The 22,451-nt window shown below is 41.4% G+C and overlaps 1 protein-coding gene across 2 annotated transcripts in view; it reads left to right on the top strand.

The window, feature by feature from the left end:
• Positions 1-22,451, top strand: part of LOC126184657 (rab11 family-interacting protein 1-like) — a 111,267-nt gene that overhangs the window by 398 nt on the left and 88,418 nt on the right. For both annotated transcript variants that reach the window (XM_049927137.1, XM_049927136.1), the window contains exon 2: positions 8,294-8,332. In XM_049927137.1, coding sequence (XP_049783094.1) covers positions 8,294-8,332 — 39 coding nt within the window. The remainder of the gene's footprint in view (positions 1-8,293; positions 8,333-22,451) is intronic.

Raw genomic sequence — 22,451 nt, 5'->3', positions numbered from 1 at the left:
TTGGTTCATTATGCATTTGGAGGCTATGAAAGCATTAATTATGGATATATAATTACAGACCCTTGCTAAGAATTTTGTAGATCTACATTGGGGACGTATAACAGCTCATCGATAGTTATTACTTCCGTTACGCGTGTTTCATTGCAACATCGTGTATTACTTATGTTATGGAAAGCAGTATGTGAAACAAATGTTGCCGGATAACTTTTGTGCTTCACTATGTGTTTTCACTTTGCATAAAAGTATCCATAGTATAGCTGATTGCGTTTGTTATCTTTGTCATATATTGCAACGAGACTTAAGTGTTTTTGTTATGAAACTGTTGTCAAAAATATTACTGCTTGCTTAACAAAGTCGGTCGTGGAAAAGAAACTGCAGTTAATTTATTTCCAAATTTGCTAGACATTATTGAGAAAGTGAGATTCTTTTCGGCTTTATGTACGTTTTTTTCCATTCTTTCTGGAACTGCTGGCAGTGAAGTTATATGGAGAGGGCACACAAGTTCATTTTTACGAGAAAGATATGTAATCAGATGTGACAGTCAGAGAATCATTACAGTATTCCCTATAATGACTTAGAAAAGTCTAAATGATCATATTAGTAGGTTTTACATCATTTCGCGTTTTCTGGACTTTTTTTAATGCTATAATTTTTGATGAGCACCCAAAAAATCAAGTGTACCACAGTGTTTCTACTAATAGATTTCCATTTAGTGTAGTGATTTAGGGCGCTAAACGGCGAGGTCGTCAGCGCAGCAAGTTCTCCACTGATCTAGCAATGACACTGTGTGTTAATATGAAGCCTTTGTGTTGTGTTGAAGTACTTCATCTTCACACTTCAGGATTTAGGAGTGGATAAACAAGACCAATCACCTTCTGACCTAACCTAGATCTCAAGATAGGATCAGTGTGTCACAGCAACCCACATTCCCAAAACTGATATAGATGCAAAAATAGTAGTGTTATTGTTCTGTTCTTTTTCTGTTCATGTGCATTTACGTTTATATGCCACATCATCACATTATGAAGACATCAAGCATTGATAGGATCATTTTGCCTGAATGGCTGGCTGTGACCTTAATTCATTGTTGTGGATGAGAAATACTTAATTACTTTATATGTCTTGTGAGTTGAATGTGGTGTGGATTGTGTTGTCAGTTTACATCAAGCCACTATTTGTCTTACATTGTTCTGAAAATGTTATATCACACATCATGGTCTATTCTTCTGTCTTTGGATAGAGCCAACTCGTGTTAGTGATTTCATGCCTGTCTTAACAGCAAAATGAGATCTCACAACAGTCTGATATAACTCAGAATAGGGAAACGAGGTCTAAGGCTGCACCCATACAACCAGAAATAGTGAAACATCTAAGTTCAGCTAGGGGGGAAATGAATGTTGTATTACAAGAATATGTGGAAAGGTAGTAGATTGCCAGTTTGATGTGAAGTAGAACATCTTTATAATTGTTGAGATAAGATAAAAATAAACTTCGCTCAGCTGGAAACGGAACAGGTGGTTCCATCGTCATTGGTGGAACAGTTGCATTGTGTTTTTCAAAACTCAAAAGCTAATATAACAAAAAAAGATAAATAGAAATAAATTAATAATGCATTGATGATCATGTGCATAGTTGCTTTACCTTCTCATTAAAACTGAATATCAGAACTTTGCGAAATGAGCTGTTAATCCTCTTTAAAACCTTGACACTATGGGACAGCAAATGGACATAGCATTGAATGCCCAGCAGCATTTCACAGAAACTCTGTGAAATGTGTCCATATTGTCTTTTGAAGACATTGAATTCACATAATTACAACAATTCCTTACATGGTGAAATATCAATGAATGTAACGGTATTAATATTTAGGCTACTTACAAAAATTACAATCAAAGACTGCCACAGGCAGAAAGGAATTGTCACAGGTGGGACAGTGTGAAGTAGAATCTGTTTTCATAAGTGAAAATTAATTTGGTATGCTAATATGTAGATGAATTGGCAGTTAAAGTTTTAAGACCACTTTCTCTTTTTAATAACCTTGTAGTGTGTTGTTACCTATGAGTAAGATAAATTTCTGAACAGTATTACTTTAAAGTCTGAGTACCTGATTATTTGATTTAAAAATTCCACCATCAAAAAAGCTATCAAATGCAGATTACTACTCGCTGAAATTTGAAAAAGTCTAAATTTCTGGAAAATTTGTGTTTCTAACGTGCTTGGTGCCCAGACTTGGAACAATAGCAAGAACTTATTCAAGCTTGATGTAGGGTACATCCTTCTCATCAACTTTTAACACCTACAATGAGCCCCTTGATCTCATACATATAATCTGTATTCGTGTTTTTTTCAAGAGCTCTCCGTGGAATTGCAGCATACCCGTATTTGTCTGTTATCTTTCTTGCAATCTGAAACTCCAACAAAATTAATGTTCTTGGCATGATCTCTTTGACAGCTGGTTCTAACTCTGTAACTTCTTTGAGAAATGTGTCTGCAGCCCTTCATCAGTTATCTCAGAAAGTGCATAGATGAGAGAGTGTATATTGGATGTAAGTTGAGAAACTCAGTTTCAGTATGTAGATGCCCTTGCTTAAAGCGAAGAAAAGCAAGCTTCCTTTATTGTCATATTCATGTAATGTTTCTGAAAACTCACTCTTCTTCTCAGTTACTGGGTCTTTAGTATTCACATCCTCCATACTGATTATATCTGTTGTGAGCAGATTATTACCTATAAGTTGACCTCAGTTAAAACAAGGCCCCGGGAGTAGACAACATTCCATTAGAACTACTGATAGCCTTAGAAGAGCCCATCCTGACAAAACTCTACCATCTGGTGAGCAAGATGTATGAGACAGACGAAATACCCTCAGACTTCAAGAAGATTATAATAATTCCAATCCCAAAGAAAGCAGGTGTTGACAGATGTGTCAATTACTGAACTATCAGTTTAATAAGTCACAGCTGCAAAACACTAATGTAAATTCTTTACAGACGAATGGAAAAACTGGTAGAAGCAGACCTTGGGGAAGATCAGTTTGGATTCCGTAGAAATGTTGGAACACATGAGGCAATACTTACCCTACGACTTATCTGAGGAGAAAGATTAAGGAAAGGCAAACCTACGTTTCTAGCATTTGTAGACTTAGAGAAAGCTCTTGACGATGTTGACTGGAATACTCTCTTTCAAATTCTGAAGGTGGCCGGGGTAAAATACAGGGAGCGAAAGGCTATTTACAATTTTTACAGTAAGCAGAAGGCAGTTATAAGAGTCGAGGGACATGAAAGGGAAGCAGTGGTTGGGAAGGGAGTGAGACAGGGTTGTAGCCTCTAACCGATGCTATTCAATCTGTATATTGAGCAAGCAGTAAAGGCAACAAAAGAAAACAAAATTGTTAAGGCTTTCGTGGCCACTTGTTGACAAACTGCCTATTGGCTTCTGTCTCGGGTTCTTCGGCCGACGTTCATCTAATGATTTTTCTGACGTTTCGCCAGCACGAGTGGCTGGCATTGTCAAAGCTTCACCCTCCATTGCCGGTGGTGAACTGGAGGCGAGCTCGCGGCCGCAGGCTATATGTACCTGGCGCGCCAACGTCCGAGGGCTTCTCCGCGGTCATTTCCGGTGCGTTTCTCCTCTTGCTACCTGCGACGGTCGTTCGCTGCAGTACGGGAAGCCAGGATCCATTTACCTTAAGGCTTTCCTCTTTCTTGTTCAAACTGTTCGCGTGTTTTTGGATTTCTACAGCTTCTCTGAACAAGCGCGTGTGATAGTGCTTCTCTAGAGACAGAACTTCCGTGTCGGCGAATTTTATTACGTGGTCGGTCTCATTCAGTGCGTGCTCTTCCACGGCTGACGTACCGAAAACTAAGCGCAGATCCGACGCAGCGTATCACTCGGAATACGAATCGATTAATCAAGGCATCTTCTCTGCCGGCGGACATACAGAGAAACCTGCGCAACACAGAAGCCCTACCACCTCGGCTGTATGGATTACCCAAGATCCATAAGAACAACGTTCCACTGAGACCGATCGTTAGCGCTCCTGGCTCACCAACGTATAAACTGGCGAAACACTTGGCCTCTCTGCTCCAACCACACGTGGGAAAGACCGACACATGCATTAAGGACTCAGGACATTTCATTGAGAAGCTGAAGAAACTGAAACTTGCGCCAAACGACATCCTGGTCAGTTTTGATGTTGTTTCGTTATTTACGAAAGTGCCACTCAGCGACGCTCTGGAGCACATCGGTTCCATGTTCCCGCAAGACATCAAAAAGCTCTTCCATGCATGTCTCACCACGAGCTATTTCACGTGGAATGACGATTTCTACGAACAGCTGGAAGGCGTCGCCATGGGTAGTTCTCTCAGTCCAGTGGTGGCCAACTTCTTCATGGAACAATTCGAAGCACAGGCACTGGACTCGGCCACTTGCAAACCTAAGGTGTGGTACAGGTACGTCGATGATACTTTCGTGGTGTGGAGCCACGGTGAAGAACAGCTCGGTGAATTCCTGAGACACTTGAACAGCCTCCATGCCAACATAACATTTACCATGGAAGTAGAAAAGGACAAGAAACTGCCATTTCTAGATGTGCTGGTCACAAGGGACGGCGAAAACCTGGGACACAGCGTGTATCGAAAACCGACACACACGGACCGATACCTGCACAAACTGTCAAACCACCACCCGAGCCAGAAAAGAGGCATGATTAGTACGCTCGTAACGAGAGCAGGACGAATATGTGAGCCTCAACACCTCAAACGAGAAATGCAACACCTGGAATCTGTTCTGAGGAGCAGTGGGTACTCCACAAATTACATTAGAAGTGTAACAGAGCCAAACACTCGGCGAAGTAAGGAACCAGAAAAAGAAATGTCGGGTACGGCCTTTCTGCCATACATTCCCAGAGTGACGGACAGAATCGGCCGTATATTGCGCAAACACGGCATAAAGACGATTTTCAAACCGACAAGGAAGATCAAAGAGTGTCTTAGATCGGCGAAGGAGAAAAGAGACCCACTTGCAATGTCGGGAATATACCGTATACCTTGCACATGCGGAAAAGTTTATGTCGGAATGACTGGACGATCCATTAACACCAGGATCAAAGAGCATAAGCGACATTGCAGGTTGGGGCAGGTGGAGAAATTGGCCGTGGCAGAGCACGCACTGAATGAGACCGACCACGTAATAAAATTCGCCGACACGGAAGTTCTGTCTCTAGAGAAGCACTATCACACGCGCTTGTTCAGAGAAGCTGTAGAAATCCAAAAACACACGAACAGTTTGAACAAGAAAGAGGAAAGCCTTAAGGTAAATGGATCCTGGCTTCCCGTACTGCAGCGAACGACCGTCGCAGGTAGCAAGAGGAGAAACGCACCAGAAATGATCGCAGAGAAGCCCTCGGACGTTGGCGCGCCAGGTACATATAGCCTGCGGCCGCGAGCTCGCTTCCAGTTCACCACCGGCAATGGAGGGTGAAGCTTTGACAATGCCAGCCACTCGTGCTGGCGAAATTTCAGAAAAATCATTAGATGAACGTCGGCCGAAGAACCCGAGACAGAAGCCAATAGGCAGTTTGTCAACAAAAGAAAAATTCGGAGTAGGTATTAAAATCCATGGAGAAGAAATGAAACCTTTGAGGTTTGCCGATGACATTGTAATTCTGTCAGAGACAGCAAAGGACTTAGAAGAGCAGTTGGACGGAATGGACAGTGTCTTGAAAGGAGGATATAAGATGAACATCAGTACAGCAAAACGAGGATAATGGAATGCTCCCTTCTTCTGTCTCTCTATGCCAAGAATGATCTTCCAGATTTTTTGCATAGAACTTTGGCCTATGGCATGCATACAATTAAACTGGTTCTCTGTTTCCAATGAAGCAGAGATTTTATTCTCAGATCTGAAGTTTTAAACTGCTTTTGGGGGGGGGGGGGGGGGGAGTAGGAGGAATTTGGCAATGGGATGCTTCTCACAGCATGCTGGACCTGGGGATCCCTCCTCCTCTCCCAGCCAGTCAGATCGTCCACCTTTTACTTTGTTTCTTAATTACTGTTATTTACGGGTAGTCTCTGTAGCTGCTGTATCCAATTTTACTTTTTCAGGATTGTCCATTCATATAAAAGCATTGATGAATGAAAGACCTTTCTTCTCCTTGCTACTAAGTTATACAAATGAACAGTTCAACATATTTTATTACTAGCTCCAGATGGCCTACCTCATGAACAAGGGACTGAAGACTTCACTGTCTCATATTCTCCTTCCTCTATATGAAAAACTGGATCACAATTCCTCAACGTATAGTGTGCACTAGTTAACAGCTTTCACCCCCTATTTAAACATGTTGATTTTAGTTATCTCTCTTATTTCCATGGGCAGTCTGTTGTCAGGTCATGGCTGGTGCTTGGACAGCTCAATAGTACATCACTTGCCTGTGAACGAAGAAATCCCAGGTTTGAGTCCCAGTCCAGCAGAGAGTTTTAATCTACCAGCAAGTTTCAGTCTGTTGTGGGGTTTGGGTCCCTGGCAGAAAATACTGCCTTTAATTTGTTGCTTAATTCTTTCAATGCATGCTCTCTCTTCCTTGATCATCAATAGTAATAATTACTTGACTTGTTATTAATGTGCATAATGGATTAGGAGATGTAAACAGATGGTGCAGTTATAATCCTCAGTTCCTCAAACAGCTTTTTTATAATGAACCCAACTTTTGTCTTTAGTTGAGTCCTTTTCTGTAGTTTGAATAATGTCCATTTTTAGTGCATTTGACTTGCAAAAGATGATACTGTGCCTATGGATTAAGTGTGCATAGGAGTAGTATGTAATTGTGAGGCATGAGGCATTACACACTTACGACAGGACCCCACAGGTGAACCTCTGCGTCCTGAAACACTTATTGCAGGCACATGTTTCTATAAATCCTCTTGGTTTGGATTCATTCGGGCTGGTCTTGTTTTCAGAAATGTTAGATTTTCTGGTGCGACTTCAAGAACATAATCTGCTGAATTAAGTTAGGTTAATTTCCACAGCCAGAATTTTTTGAAAAGGTGCCTAACCACTAATGGACAATTTCAGCGTTTAGCTATTTGCAGTTTGGTGTCAGTTTTTGGTTGAGATGCTTTTAAAGCTTGTATCAGAAAAATTCAGTGCACAATAACAACATAAAATTTGAGAGTCCCAAATTTGTAGGAATGATATTCAGACTGTCTGCTGCAGGATTTGCATTGTTAGTAGTGTTAGTGGCATGAGTTGCCATTAGGCACCAGTACATGTACAACAATGTAGGGTAGAAACACAAGCATCAGACAACAGTGTGAATTACAATTGCAGACAGTCAACATGGATATGGACGAGGTGAGCAGGGCTTTAATCATAAAGCTGTTTTCTCAGAACAACAAAAATAGTGGTGCTGCCCTTTGTGAGAATCTACACATGAAGGGAATACGGGAACACTGTCACATTTGGGGATCATGACCGGAAAAAAAAAAATTCATTAAGTTCCCCTGCATAGTGAACGCATCACCAAGTGGTGTGGCTTTATGGAACAGTTCATAATTGGTCCATGTTTCATTGAGGGACTCTGACCTTAAGGACCAAGGACATGCAGTATGAGCAGGACATATTACTATGACCTGCTTTGCAAACATATGGTCCCTGTTCTATGGGAGGAGATGCTTTGGACTCAACTGTTTTGATGGATGATAGAGCTCTGCCTCACATTGCTTGTGAGGTCACTCGGTTACTCTGTAACACATTTGGAGAAAACCGAATCATTGATCCTTCACTACAAACTGCGTGGCCACCCACACCACTAGATTTGAACTCGTATGGTTTCTGGCTCCCGAGGTTTCCTGAAGGACGTGGCTTATCAATGAGACACTAACATACATTAGAGGTTAAAGATAGGGATAGTGGGGAAGATAACCAATATCCCATCTGAGGTGTTATGGGCAGCACAAGAGCAAATTTTAGTGCAGTTCCAGGCTATCATGGATGCAGATGGCCGTGACAAGGAATGTACACATGGTACAGAGTTAATGAGTGTTAATCTCTCATGTGGAAATTAAAATTTCTTTTTTTCAATGATTTATTCATTATTTCTCTTGTGCATGTCCTTATAAATGTTTTCACGGAGTTTCATTGTCCTACTACCGCCCGTTAGTAGTGAAGTTTAATTATAACCACACTATTCATTGTAAATAGGAGTGTCACATGCTTTGTACTGTTCTGTGTCATCAATTACACTGTACAGTGGGATGTTCAATGTAATAATTTCTTCTTTTCTTTTCTTTGCAGTCCATAGAGCCAGAGGATTGCTGACTAAAGGCAGGAATGGTAATGCTTGTTACAGTATTCAGCTTTTTGTAGTTCTATAGGCAATCAGTTTTGCATGTGTTTGCAAACAGATAATTTTATATACGATGTACAATTTTATTACAAGAACCAAGTACACATAACATAACAACAGCATTGACTTAGCATCAGAATTACACCTGCACATGAACATTGAAACAGAAGAAGGGACAGTCCAGGCAGAGTCCATTAATAAGCAAAGTTAGTTATAGCAAAATCATGGAACAGTTCTAGATGGTAAGGAGAACCTTCACTAAGCACCATTTATGCTAGACAGCCTGAGTTGTGCTGCTGATGTATGGCTGTTTCCATGTGGTCAGCAAACGTGCTAGCAGCCAAGCGAAACATGTGCTCTTATTTTGGTCTCTCTCTGGTGGCACAAGAAATGAGCTCTGTGGTTGTGGTGACTGCATATGTGTGCACACTGCCACATCCTTCTTCCCCCCCCCCCCCCCCCCCCAAAAAAAAAAAAAAAAAAAAACTCTTTCAGGGAGGTGGCACTCCAGTTGTTGATGGAAGAAGGCAGAGAGCCAAACTGGCAGGGCTGTTGGCTACAAACTAATCTGGCCAAAGAGGCCACATGGTCCGCAAAGTGACTCTGTGTCAGCAGCATGGCTGCAGGTGCGTGTTGATGACTTCACCTCCACTGACTCATCAGTCTCTGATGAGGCATCACCGTAGCAGGGTTGGGCCGTCAGCTGTCTCTGCCCCAGTTGTGCATATGGCCAGAGGGACCTGTATGATGGTGAACTGAGCATAGCAGTGCATATGGGTAACAGGGGAAACACACTATGTGGGACGGGGGCTATAAATACGATAGGGGGGGGGGGGGGGTGGCGGGCAAGGCTCGACGTGTGCTCGTGTGGGAGGGCCACATCCTCGTGGCCTCCATCAAACATCTTGACGTTGTTGGTGCCAATCAGCTCCTCGAGTGGCAGCGCCTCAGGCCTCAGGAGCTGTGCTTGCAGGTGGGGTGTCTTAGCTCTCCACTGTGGATGCAACTGATTCTGATGGTGGGAGAGCGACACCTCACCAGTATCCACGGTGAACATTTGCTGAGTGTGCACCATTGCCAGTGCCCGTCCAGGTCCCCAACCGAAAGTACATGCCCAGACGGCTGACCAGAGTGTATCGTAATGGGTGCATTTACACTTCAGGCTGTGGCACAGCAGGTGCAGCAGAGTCAGGAGCTGCCAGCTATAGAGTACCTCCACCTGGCTTCTGCCATGCAGTGGTGTGGTCCTAGATACTGAAAAACAGAGGCAACACTAAGTATTTTGAGAGTCAGTCAAGCACTTCTTAACTGTGCTGTATGCTTCATGCTTACACAAAGTGGGTAATAAGATAGCGGGAGCAGATATCGTAAAACAACACCAATAAAAAGCTGGAATTAAGCTCAGCAGAAATTTTTTCTAACGATCTAACAGTGTTCAGAAAGGGTAGATTAAATACAATTGGCAGTGGAGTATTTATTGCTGTCAGAAGTAGTTTGTCTTGTAGTGAAATCGAAGTAGATAGTTCCTGCAAAATAGTATGGGTAGAGGTTATACTTGACAATCGGACTAAACTATTAATTGGGTCATTTTACTGACCCCCCGACTCAGAAGATATAGTTGCTGAACAGTTCAAAGAAAACTTGAGTTGCATTTCAAATAGGTACCCCACTCATACAATTTTAGTCGGTGGTGACTTTAATCTACACTTGATATGCTGGAAAAATTATACGTTTAAAGCTGGCGGCAGGCATAAAACATCATCCGAAATTGTACTGAATGCTTTCTCAGAAAATTATTTTGAACAATTAGTTCATGAGCCCACTCAAAGTGTAAATGGTTGCAAAAAGCATACTCGACCTCTTAGCAACAAATAATCCTGGACAAATAGTGAGTATCGTGACGAATACAGGGATTAGTGACCACAAGGCAATAGCTGCTAGGCTGAATAGCGTAACTCCTACAACCGTCAAAAAGTATATCTATTTAAAAAGCTGATAAAAATGCTCTTAACGCCTTTGTAAGAGACAGTCTGCAGTACTTCCAATCTGATGTGTAAGCATAGAAAAGTTGTGGAATGATTTCAAAGAGATAGTATAGACAGCAATTGAGAGATATATACTACATAAATTAATAAGTGATGGTACTGATCCCCCATGGTACACAGAACGAGTTGGATCACTGTTGCAGAAGCAGTGGAAAAAGCATGCCAAATTTAAAAGGACACAAAATCCCCAAGATTGGCAGAGTTTTGCAGACGTTCGAAATATAGTGCGTATTTCAATGTGAGATGCTTTCAATAATTTCCACAATGAAACTCTGTCTCGAAGTCTGGCAGAAAACCCAAAGAGATTCTGGTCATACATAAAGCACACTAGTGGCAAGACACAATCAATACCTTCACTGCGCAATAACAATGGTGAAGTCACTGATGACAGTGCCACTGAAGCAGAGTTATTAAACATGATTTTCCAAAACTCCTTCACCAAAGAAGACAAAGTAAATATTCCTGAATTCCAGTCAAGAACAACTGCCAAGATGAGATACATAGAAATAGATATCCTCGGTGTCACAAAGCAGCTTAAATCATTTAATAAAAGCAAGGCTTCTGGGACAAATTGCATACCAGTCAGGTTCCTCTCAGAGTATGCTGATACAATATCTCCATATTTAGCAATTATATACAACCGCTTGCTCACAGAAAGATCCGTACCTAAAGACTGGAAAATTGCTCAAGTCACACCAATAACCAAAAAGGGAAGTAGGAGTAATCTGTGGAATTACAGGCCTATATCACTAATGTCGAAGTGCAGTAGGGTTTTGGAACATATACTGTATTCAAACACTATGAAGTGAAGTGCCTCGAAGAAAACGATTTATTGACATATAGTCAACACGGATTCAGAAAATATCATTCTTGTGAAACACAACTAGTTTTTTATACTCATGAAGTAATGAGTGCTATTGACAGGGGATGTCAAATTGATTCCATATTTTTAGATTTCCAGAAGGCTTTTGACACTGTTCATCAAAAGCGTCTTCTAACCAAACTGTGTGCCTATGGAATATCGCCTCAGTCGTGCGACTGAATTCATGATTTCCTGTTAGAAAGGTCACAGTTCGTAGTAATAGATGGAAAGTCATCGAGTAAGACAGAAATAATATCCATTGTTCCCCAAGGAAGTGTTATAGGCCCTCTATTGTTCCTGATCTATATTAAGGACATAGGAGACAGTCTCAGTAGCAGTCTTAGATTTTTGCAGATGATGCTGTCATTTACCATCTTCTAAAGTCATCAGATGACCAAAACGAATTGCAAAATGATTTAGATAAGATATATGTATGGTGTGAAAAGTTGCAGTTGACACTGAATAAAGAAAAGTATGAAGTTATTCACATGAGCACTAAAAGAAATCTGCTAGATTTCGATTATGCAATAAGTCACACAAATATAAAGGCTGTAAATTCAACTAAATACTTAGGGATTACAACCCTAAGTTGGAACGATCACATAGATAGTGTTGTGGGTAGAGCCAACCAAAGACTGTGATTCATTGGCAGAACACTTAGAAGGTGCAACAGGTCTACTAAAGAGACTGCTTACACCACGCTTGTCCGCCCTATTCTGGAGTATTGCTGTGCAGTGTGGGATCCGCATCAGATGGGACTGATGGATGACATCGAAAAAGTTCAAAGGTGGGCAGCTTGTTTTGTATTATTGCGAAGTAGGGGAGATAGTACCACAGACATGATACATGATGTGGAGTGGCAATCATTAAAACAAAGGCCATTTTCGTTGTGACGGGATCTTCTCATGGAATTTCAATCACCAGTTTTCTCCTCCAATTGCAAAAACATTCTGTTGGCACCCACCTACATAGGGAGAAATGACCATCACGATAAAATAAGAGAAATCAGGGCTCCCACAGCAAAATTTAAATGCTCATTTTTCTTGCATGCCATTCGAGAGTGGAATGGTAGAGGGACAGCTTGAAGGTGATTCATTGAACCCCCTGCCAGGCACTTTATTGTGAATAGCAGAGTAATCATTTAGATGTAGATATGAACTGTGGGTCATTATTGTAGACAATCATCTCGAACAGCCCGTAAATCCCAAAGACCTTGTTGAGAGCCTACACAGTAGCTTCTGTGGTGATGCAGCGCATATGGAGGACATATGAGTAATTGGACATGCGTCAGCTATCACCAACCCCATAGAATTACAGAAAGGGCCCGTAAAGTCAAGGTGGAAGCAGCCCCATGGCTCATGGCTGACTCGGTGTTGGCCACCTGCTGTTTGGCACATGGACATTCTTCTCAATCGTCAAAACGATGTCAGGCTAGTAGACAAAATGTCATGGAAGACCTTCATGCAGTTCATACCCCATAGGCCACAGTGTAAGAGGAGGAGGATACAAGCCCACAGGGCCGGAGGGACGATGAGCCAGGGGTCACTTGAATCAGTGCTAAGGAGGAGAGTGCCATCAGTTACCTCCAGCTGATGGTGGAGGAGGAAATAATTGCAAAGTGGAGCAGACTCCTTGGTGGGCAGTCACTTGCGCCAACCATTGTACAAAAAATCAACCATCTGTATCGGAGTATGGGATGTTTCCAAGTGGGCTGTACTTCGTGATGGACCTTTACAGGCTGTCTAACCACCATGTGCTGGAAGTGATAATCAATCGGGGGGGGGGGGGGGGGGGAGGGGGGACAAGTTCTTTGGCTTTCGTCAAAATCTGGGTTGCGTCCCTTCAAGTGTAACAACAGGTCTGCATTAGCATGCTATGCCGCAGATGTATAATGAATCTCATAGTGATACTCACTCAGAAACAAAGTTCAGTGATGGAATCCTTCTGCAGTCCTGCTCAGAAGTTGCGAACAGGAGCCAAAGGATGCCACGAGTGGCTTATGGTCAGTGATGAGGTGGAATTTGATGCTGTAGAGGAAAACATGGAACTTCTGGACTGTGTACATAAAGGCTGAGCCTTTCTTTTCTATATGAAAATATTCGCACTGAGTCGCTGTCAGTGTTTTGGGGGCAAATGTGATAGGCTGTTTGGAAGTGTCAGCATTCCTCTGAACTGCACAGACACCATGTTGGGAAGCATCTGTTGCAAGCACAAGCAGTTTGCCCAATGTCAAGTTAATGAGGCAGGGCATGATGTCTTCAGCAGTGATTTTATGTGGGCAAATACTGTCGCAGTCTACAGACCAAACAAAAGGAGCACCCTCCTTTACACAACTTGTGCAACGGATAAATGATGTCCACTTTGATAGGTAGAAGTTTCAAATAATAACTGACTTTGGACATAAACAATTGGAGTTCCTTCAGGTTCTGCTGTTTAGGTAGGTTATTGATTGCTGCTATGTGGCATGTCATAGGTTTGATGCCATCCTTCGAAAGGAGGTGGTCCAAATATTCGATTTCTACCTGAGAAACCTTTAACTCGATTGTAGTGTAGGCCCACCTCTTGCAATTTAATGAACAGAATCTGTAGGTTAGCGATATGGTCCAACTGTAAGGAAACCATAACAATAATGTCAAAAAGATAGTTTGCACAGATAGCAATGCCATGCATTAAGTATTCTAAAAATCTCTGGAAAATGGTGGGAACACTCATGATGCTGAATGGCAGGTGTTTATAACAGTCCAACCCAAACGGGGTGTTGGTAACTGGGATCTGTTTGAGAGGAAGAATTTAGCTGAAGCTGCAGGTATGCCTCCACCGAGTCAGTCTTTGAAAAACACTCACTACCAGGCAGTTTCACAAGTATTTCTGCAGGTCATAAAAACTGATTGCACATCAACAGCAGATTTAAAATCTCCCCACAAACAAAATGCTCTCATAGTCTTTTGGATAACAAGCAGAGGCATAGCCCACTGGCTGGAAGGAATGGGTTCAGTGATGCCCTGGCTGTGCAACCTGTCCAGTTCTTCCTTGAAACCCTGCTACAGGGAAAATAGAATAGGCTGTACATGACAGAACTTGCAATGGCTGTCAACTTCAGGGTTATGTGGGCCTTGTAGTCTTTGGCAGCATCCAATCCCAGCAGAAACAAGAGACCCTAACTCATGGCATAGGTCATCCAGTGCTTGGAACGGGTTGGAGTCAGAACTCATGGCAGAGGTGATCCAATGCTTGGAATAGGGTGGAGTCAGAAATGAGATGCACAGCGTGCTGAATTTGAAACCCAAAAACTGTGACTGCATCAAAACCAGAAATGTTTTCAGATATTGTGATGGCGACAGCCAAAAACGTTACTGCTTTCATGAAATGTTCATTCTCAGTGTTGATCGGGCCTGGCTTTGATCAGGGATTGGCCAATCGCTGTAACTGACTGAACGACAATTGGTGGAGGGCAGAGAAGGGCATCATAAGCAGTGATAGGTTTCAAGATTCACTGGAGAGACAAAGGACCCTGCTATCAACCGGGAAATGGAATAGCAGCTTAACATAAAATCTTGCAGAGAAACGTGAAGGTCCCAGCTGCACAGTGGTGTGACGCTGTGACACTCCAGAAACTCCGTGTCCACATCTGGGGCACAGAATAGAGAGTAGATGGAAAGGAAAGTTGAGGGTGACACCTTTGATTTGCATGAAGCCATACTGAAACCAAGTAAACGTGAAATGATAGCTGCTTACTACTATGGCTCGAAATAGACATTCTTACAGAACAGAAATAAGCTAACTGAGTAAATGAATACTTTTACGAAAAGAAATGCTAATGAAACAAATTGTGATGAATCTTTACTTAAAAACTTATCGCATGAGCTTTTAAATTAGTTACTATTTGCATTTACATACAATGAACTGCCAGTGCTTTTTAGCTTCAGGTGACAGTGAAGCTGCTTTGTTTTGTAAATATCAGTTCTTTCTTTGCAGCAGTTTTATTTTACTCCTTAGTTTTTCCTCTCTTGGACTGTGAACTAATAAATACACTTCACTCCCAGCAGAAACAATTGTTGTTGAACACTCTTCAGAGGTTTCAGGGTATACCTCAGTGCTGGAGTTTTCATTTGTGTTTTGAACCGGAAAGTAACGCATAGGCATTACTTTAAATTAAGATAGTAGGCTGATTAAAATTTAATTGTTCACAAATGTTTTGAATTATGCCCAGACCTGCAAGTTCGTTCTAACATTTTATTTAATATAAATCATGTTCGTGTAATAAATGACGATTGATAAGCGTCGTAAAGAAACTTCTGTCAACTTTGTCCAAAATATGAGATGTGTTCAGCTTTTCCATTATGTAACTGTTGGTGTAGGATGTCTTCTTTTTCTTCATTTTCTTCCAGCCATAAGCACTGCAATAACTTGTGGTTACTAGTTTGAGAAACATGCATTTACTTCCATGAACAGTTCATGACTGTTTTTATGATAAATATGACCCCGCTAATTGTAAATCGTCAACTGTAAAGTAACTAAAGCTTCTAATTTTATATTCGACATTCTCATGTACAGCTTATTATAGCTTCCTGTAAAATTGTATGCAAACCCAAATTTTTGTTTGCCTTTCCTTTTCATGCGTTTTGTGAAAGTATTAATAAATACAATATAGTAAACATTATTTCTGTTTATTTAGCAGTGTAAGTAACATAAAAATTGGAAACAGAAAAGATAAAATAGCTTCCATGGACAGAATCGAATCTGTGACCCATGCCTTACTATTCCACATTCTTGCTACTACGCCACACACTGCTTACAACTTGTGCTACCATCAATGGCTCATCCCTCACCCAAGCCACACCAAAATTGCTGTTTTCTTTTAAATGCCTGGCCATGTGAAACTCTCGCTTCTGTCTCTTGTACTTCAGGCCAAGCGCTGCACATACTGTAAATTTGGATAAGACCGGTAATCTGTTTGTGAGCTGCAGGCAACTTGTGTGTGGTGTGCTCAGGCAGTGCCCTAAAATAAAATATTTTAACTTCCAGTTTCTCTGTACAGGGTGAGATTGGCTTTCCTTCCAATTTCAAAAACAGTTATGATATGTTAGCTACATTTAGTATACAGCAATGTGCACCTAAAATGAACCAAACGTAAAGTAGCCAGTGACGACACTTTAGTGCAAACCATTCAAATTTTGCACAGCAGGGTGTTTGGAAATTAAGTATTACAGTAACTATGGCACATAAAGAACAAGTAAACACTTCTTCATCAAGCTGTGGTATGAAACCGTAAGACACAAAAGAAATCAATTTTGTATGTCAATTATTTTCCTCAGGATCGAATGAGAGATGATATATACAGTAGTGAAGGAGATGTGCAACTGTGAAACAAGTCGTTTTTAATTTTGGAAAGAAATGGAGAGTTTGATGAGCTTTTACTGTTTACAGCAAGAAAATCAGGAAACTTGTTTTTCTCATGTACTGCTATCAGCTTCTTCGAGCTGGTTACTTTCCTGTGTGGCCTTTTCTCGTACTACTGCTCATTTAATGTTTTTAACTTTTACAGTACATCAAACAACTGTTTACTTGTGGGTAAGCCCAGTAGCTAAAATGCGCAATTAATAGAGTAAACAAAACGTGTCTGTCTGCCTTTGACTTCAGACACAGCTGTTTACTTGGTTTCAGTGTATAGTCTCTGTTCTGTGTCCGAGGTGTAACCACATGGGCAGCTATGACAAATGGCTGCCACATGGCCATGTTTGTAGCGAGCCACACATCGCACCTGCTGGTAGGGGCAGCGGCTATGGCCCATGCATGGAAATAGTTAGGTCACGAGGGAAACCTGTGTCTGGAAGAGTTGTTGTCCAGTTGTGAATCAGATGAAAATGACAAGGGTGTCAGTGAATGATGTCTTTGCTGTAGAACCAAACACATTGCTGAGGTGTACATTAATCCTAAAACTGTTAAATCCCAGCCTGTGTGACTTTGAATGCCTGAGCTACAGCTAAGACCACCGTGATTGTAAGACCTATTAAAAGTATCGCACCCCTATGCACCCCTCTGCCTGGAGCAGAATGGACTGCGGTGTCACATATCTGGAAGCCGGCATATGATTGGTTACATGAGCACAAATAAACCAGCACTTCCAACTTAAACCCCAGAGATCAGCTATTCACACTTGATAGGACTGGCCTGGCTTCTTTTGTGCTGGTGAAACTTCATGTGGGAAACCACAATATGGATTTGTTTAAGATAATAAGCACTGAGCAACTCAAATACCCGAGAAAACAACAATGCTGCAGGGTCCATTAACAGAGCAAGTTTCTGAAGCAAATCAAATGTTTCAGGACAAGAAAAAGGATTTTCGCAAAATTGGGTTCACTATCTAAAATGTCACAGAATACTGTTCGTATGAGTCCCAATCTTCCTTTACCTCTTGGAATGGTGGAAAGCTGGGGTGAAGGTGGCATGCCAAGGGCAATTGTGGAAGGACTCTGGCACCTTGCAAAGTCGTAACCAACTGATAAAGAAAATCTAACTGGTGCTGTTGTAAAAACAGAACCAGCATTGGAGCCATTGTGCTCATGGAACACGTGCAGATGCAGAAACAACCTTGTCACCAAAACTGTAGTATCTACAGTTTTATTACAACAACCAAGTGTACAGAACATACAACAGTAGTGGCTTAACACCAGAATTACTTCTGCACGTGAAGATTGAAACAGAGGAAAAAACAGTCCAGGCTGAGTCTGGTAACAGGCAAAATTCATTATAGCAAAAGCACTGAACAACCCTAGTCGGCAGTGATGTGTCTCACTGAGCACTACTGATGCAAGTGAGAGTGGGCTGCACTGTTGACATGCACCTGTCTCTATCCGACCAATGGAGATGCTGGCAGCAACCGAAGCACACCCTCTCATTTTGGTCTGGTACTGGCAGCACCATGTATGAGCTCTGTAGTTAGTGTATCGGCATACATGGGCGTGTTGCCGCACATCAGGAAATGTGTGTTGAATTTGCCCTTTTTGTCATCATAATGTTAAGTTCTACAATATCCTTACTGTGCAACACTGTATTATCAGAGGTAAATTGGTGGCTGCTGGTGTAGTTTAAAATTCAGCACTTCCCCATTATTTGTCAAATAAAGTCAGTCCAAGGCTTGGAGGCGTATTGCAGCAAACTTCAGTGGAATTGTGATATAGTTTACCTCATGACAAGTAAAATCAAGCAAATGCCATGATGACACGAGTGAGTACTATGTTAATTATGATGTCACTATCAGCATGTTGCGATGTGCTGAAAAGAGTTAGTGAAATTTAGTGAAAAAATTGGGATAAATCTGTTTCACCAGATACATACTAATAAACACCTTTGTTGGGCAACTGTAGTGAACTGTATTAGAAGCAATGGAAACAGGTGTGGACACCAGTTATGTATCATAAGCGTTCTGTAAATTATATACTTTTTTGTGTACTCACAGAGCTTAAATAGAACAGATGAAACAATTGTGTAGGGAAAATAGCACCCAATAACTGGGAATGGTTTGTGACAGATGATTATATATATAGACACACACACACACACACACACACACACACACACACACACAGGGGGTACTAAAAGGAATTGCCACTAAGACCACATAGAGTGAACATTTCAGAGACAGTGAGCCAAGTACTGTCACTGAAGGACGTCAGGGCTAGTTTCAGTAGAGTTTATAGTGACAGCTGTGAACAGTGTGCAGTGGTGAAATTCTGTATTTTGCTTGGAAAAAGTGGAATAGGAACGATTTAATAGTTAAAAATGGCGTACAAGGACCTGCAGCCCGAACACATGAAAATGTTGAAAACATTCGTGCAGTCATCAATGAAGATTGTCAACAGACCATTGAAGAATGACAGATTTGGGAATGAAAATGGTTCACAGATTCGTGCCATAACTGATATTGGCTGAACGAAAACGAGATCGCATGAGAGCATAATGTGCTTTGACTGAAGAGTCCCAAAATGATCCAAACTTTTTTTCAAAAACTATCTCAGCTGACAAAAATTGGTGCTGTGCTTACGATCCTGAGTAAAAGCAACAATCAAACGAGTGGAAGATTGCAAGTTCGCCTTGCCTCAAGAAAGCTCGTCAGGTGAAATCAAACATTAAGACAGTGCTGTTTTTTTGTTGTTGTTGTTTTTTATGTGAAAGTGGTTGTCCATTCAGAAGCACCAGGCTTTCTACTTGGTAGTTTTGAAACTAATGCGCAACAGTGTGCGATGCAAGTGGCCTGATTTGTGCCAGTCATATGACTAGTTTTTCAATCATGATAATGCCCCTGCTCATACAGCCCTGTCTGTACAATTCTGAACCCCATATTCACCAGACCTTGCCACATGAGACTTTTTTTGTTTCCTAGAATAAAAAGAGACATGAAAGGAAAGTGTTTCGCTAATGTTGCTGAGGTGAAGAAAAAATGAGAGAGGCACTGTCAAGGACCACAAAATATTAATTTCAACCATGTTTTCAAAAATGGAATAAAAATTAGACAAGTGTATTACTGCAAGTGGAGAGTACTTTAAAAGCATGAGAAGGTTTGTGCTTTAAATGTGAATAAATAAGTTAAAAAAAGATGATTCAGTTTCTTTTGGGTTCCCGCTCATGTACAAAAAAATCAGAAAGCAACTGATTGAGAGAGACATGAAATGGTTCACTGTGCAGGTAAGAGAAACAGCACTTTAGAGAGGGAGGGGCTAATTAGTTAGCGAGTTAAGGACATGTTTGATATACCATATGACTTATAAAAACCATGATATGAAACATCTTAACCGTGTGTAAATTAAACATAGTGTATTGGACATTATGCAGTGATCAACCATAACATTATAACTGCCTCCTTAATAGTGTCCACATTAGGCATATAAAGCAGCTGCAAGTGCTCATGAAGGAAACTTCCCATCGCACTCCCCTCAGATTTAGTGGTAAGAGGACCCATTGGACAGCCTGTCAAAAACTGAATACAGATCATGAATGAAAACAGGAAGAAGATGTACTGGACTGTGGGGGGGGGGGGGGGGGGAGGGGGGGGGGCGAAGAAGCAGCAAAATAGAAACAGTGAATGGTCCAAGGACAAGAAGGGTTATATAATGCAGCCGGTTAGAGAAATGGCATTGTGGATAAGTGGTTATGATGTTTGAGTGACAATGGGATGAGCTGTGTTCAAATGTTCCTTCAGCCAATTTCTATTTTTTCCTCACTGTTTGCTTTATTCAAATTTGTGTCTTTGTCATGATGTAACATCCATTTGCAACAGCAAGGTGTAAGGTAGGGACCCATAGAGACAGTTGATTCAGACAACTAATCTGTTAGCAACTGAAAGGAAGTGTATTTCAAATGGGAACTGCAAATGTTTGATGAACAGGTGACAAGTCAGCCGAATCCCCCACTGGGAAACACGTCTGGTATGCAGTACATGGCATTAGTGGCAGTACATGTGTTATGTAACAGGAATCTCGTATAGACACATCTAATTTGTATGGCGGGTGCTGCTGTGTCCGATATAGGTGTTTGTATGAATGTGGATGTGATCACTTCCAGGTAAATGATGAAAACATAACATTTTGCCAAATAAGCTGCAACAAAAGTGTAAAACATTTTCACAATCACACAATTTCTCTGTGCTCTGTCAAAACATATGTTTTTAACGTTTTTGGAGTTGTGCTCTGCTTTGGAAGCCTTGACTATTGAATTCCTTTTTTTGTAACATAGTTCACACATGTTTATTTGTTGTTTTCATTTCTGTAAGATATTTATGTCGTATCTCGCCTGCTCTCACTATTCATCACATTTACCTGTGACAGTAATATATTTGTACCACATGACTCATATTCTATAACCAATGTATAGTATGACAACTGCCAAGGCTACAGAAAAAGAACAAATATTTCAATGACCAGATGGACAGTTCATAATGTTATGAAGGAAAAAACATATGGAACAAGAGTGTTTTGAACATGGCTCACCCGTATGGACTCCAACATTGTGACCACTTACCCACGACGCTGACCGTTCACTGTTTCTATTTTGCTTTTTCTCGCAGTTCAGTACACCTTCCTGGTTTCGTGCTTGATCTGTGTTCAATTTTTGATGGGCTACTTTCTGGGCCATCTAACACTAAATCTGACGGGGACGCCATGAGGAGTTCCCCTTGTCAGTACGCACCAAGCAAGGTGGTGCAATCATAAGACACATTTCATGTATTTGGAAGGATTGCAGTTAAAGACCCTGTCTATGCATCCAGATTAAATTTTCCATTATATCCCTAAGTTGCTCAAAGTGAATTTGAGGATAGTACTTGTGAAAGGACATGCTTTATTTCCTTTCCCCTCCTTCCACAATCAGAGCTTGTGCTCAGTCTTTAATGATATTGATATCAACAGTGTTAAATTCATCCTAGTCGTCAAATATGGGTGTCTAGGAAAGTTGCTTTCTCGGATCGCTAGACAGCATTCAAACAAATTGTTTTAATGAGTTTTATTACAAATGGTAGAGATTACTTTGTTCATTACACAGATGTGTTGCAAGCAAAGGGCGGCCTACAAAATAAATAAGCTTCTTCAGTATAAACGACTCCTAAGTTGTTGCTATACAAGTGCCTAATCTTGAAGCTACTCTTCTACAGGGCTGTGACCAGCCGGACACGGCACTTATGTCCTCTTCACCTAGGGGCACTGCTGTTGCGTTGTCATTCTGGAGAGGGGTCGCTCAGCATGCTATTTGCTGACTTCTTCTCATAGTCATCTCTTCTCCATCGTTCCCAACTGGCGTGCTGGTGCTTGACCTAATGCCGCAACAAAGAGGATGTTAAACCATAACCTTCTGTCCTTTGTTGCTTAGTAGTGGCTATTGACAGGAGACACCATTTGTCCATGTATGAGTATATTATGAGGAGGTAGTATGTGAACTCTGAGCGTACACTTGGTTCCTTTCCAAATAGACCAACGTGCTTTTCAGACAACTGTAGCATTATAGAAGCCTTGTCATATGAGGAGTTTGTCCTTCAGGAAAATTCCATGCCCACTGAAGCAGCCATCATTCATTAAAGGATGCCATTAGTCTCTGACAAGAGTGATGTGATCTGATTTCAGAGTGCCTTTTGTAATAGTTATATGCATCCTATATACCGTGAAATGGCCTCATTATGTAATAATGCCACTTTTCACCTTCAGGTGTCCA

This window comes from Schistocerca cancellata, chromosome 4 (assembly GCF_023864275.1).
Source record: "Schistocerca cancellata isolate TAMUIC-IGC-003103 chromosome 4, iqSchCanc2.1, whole genome shotgun sequence".
Classification (NCBI taxonomy): Eukaryota; Metazoa; Arthropoda; class Insecta; order Orthoptera; family Acrididae; genus Schistocerca; species Schistocerca cancellata.
The sequence above is the reverse complement of the archived record's forward strand: the minus strand, read 5'-3'. Positions and strand labels throughout refer to the sequence as shown.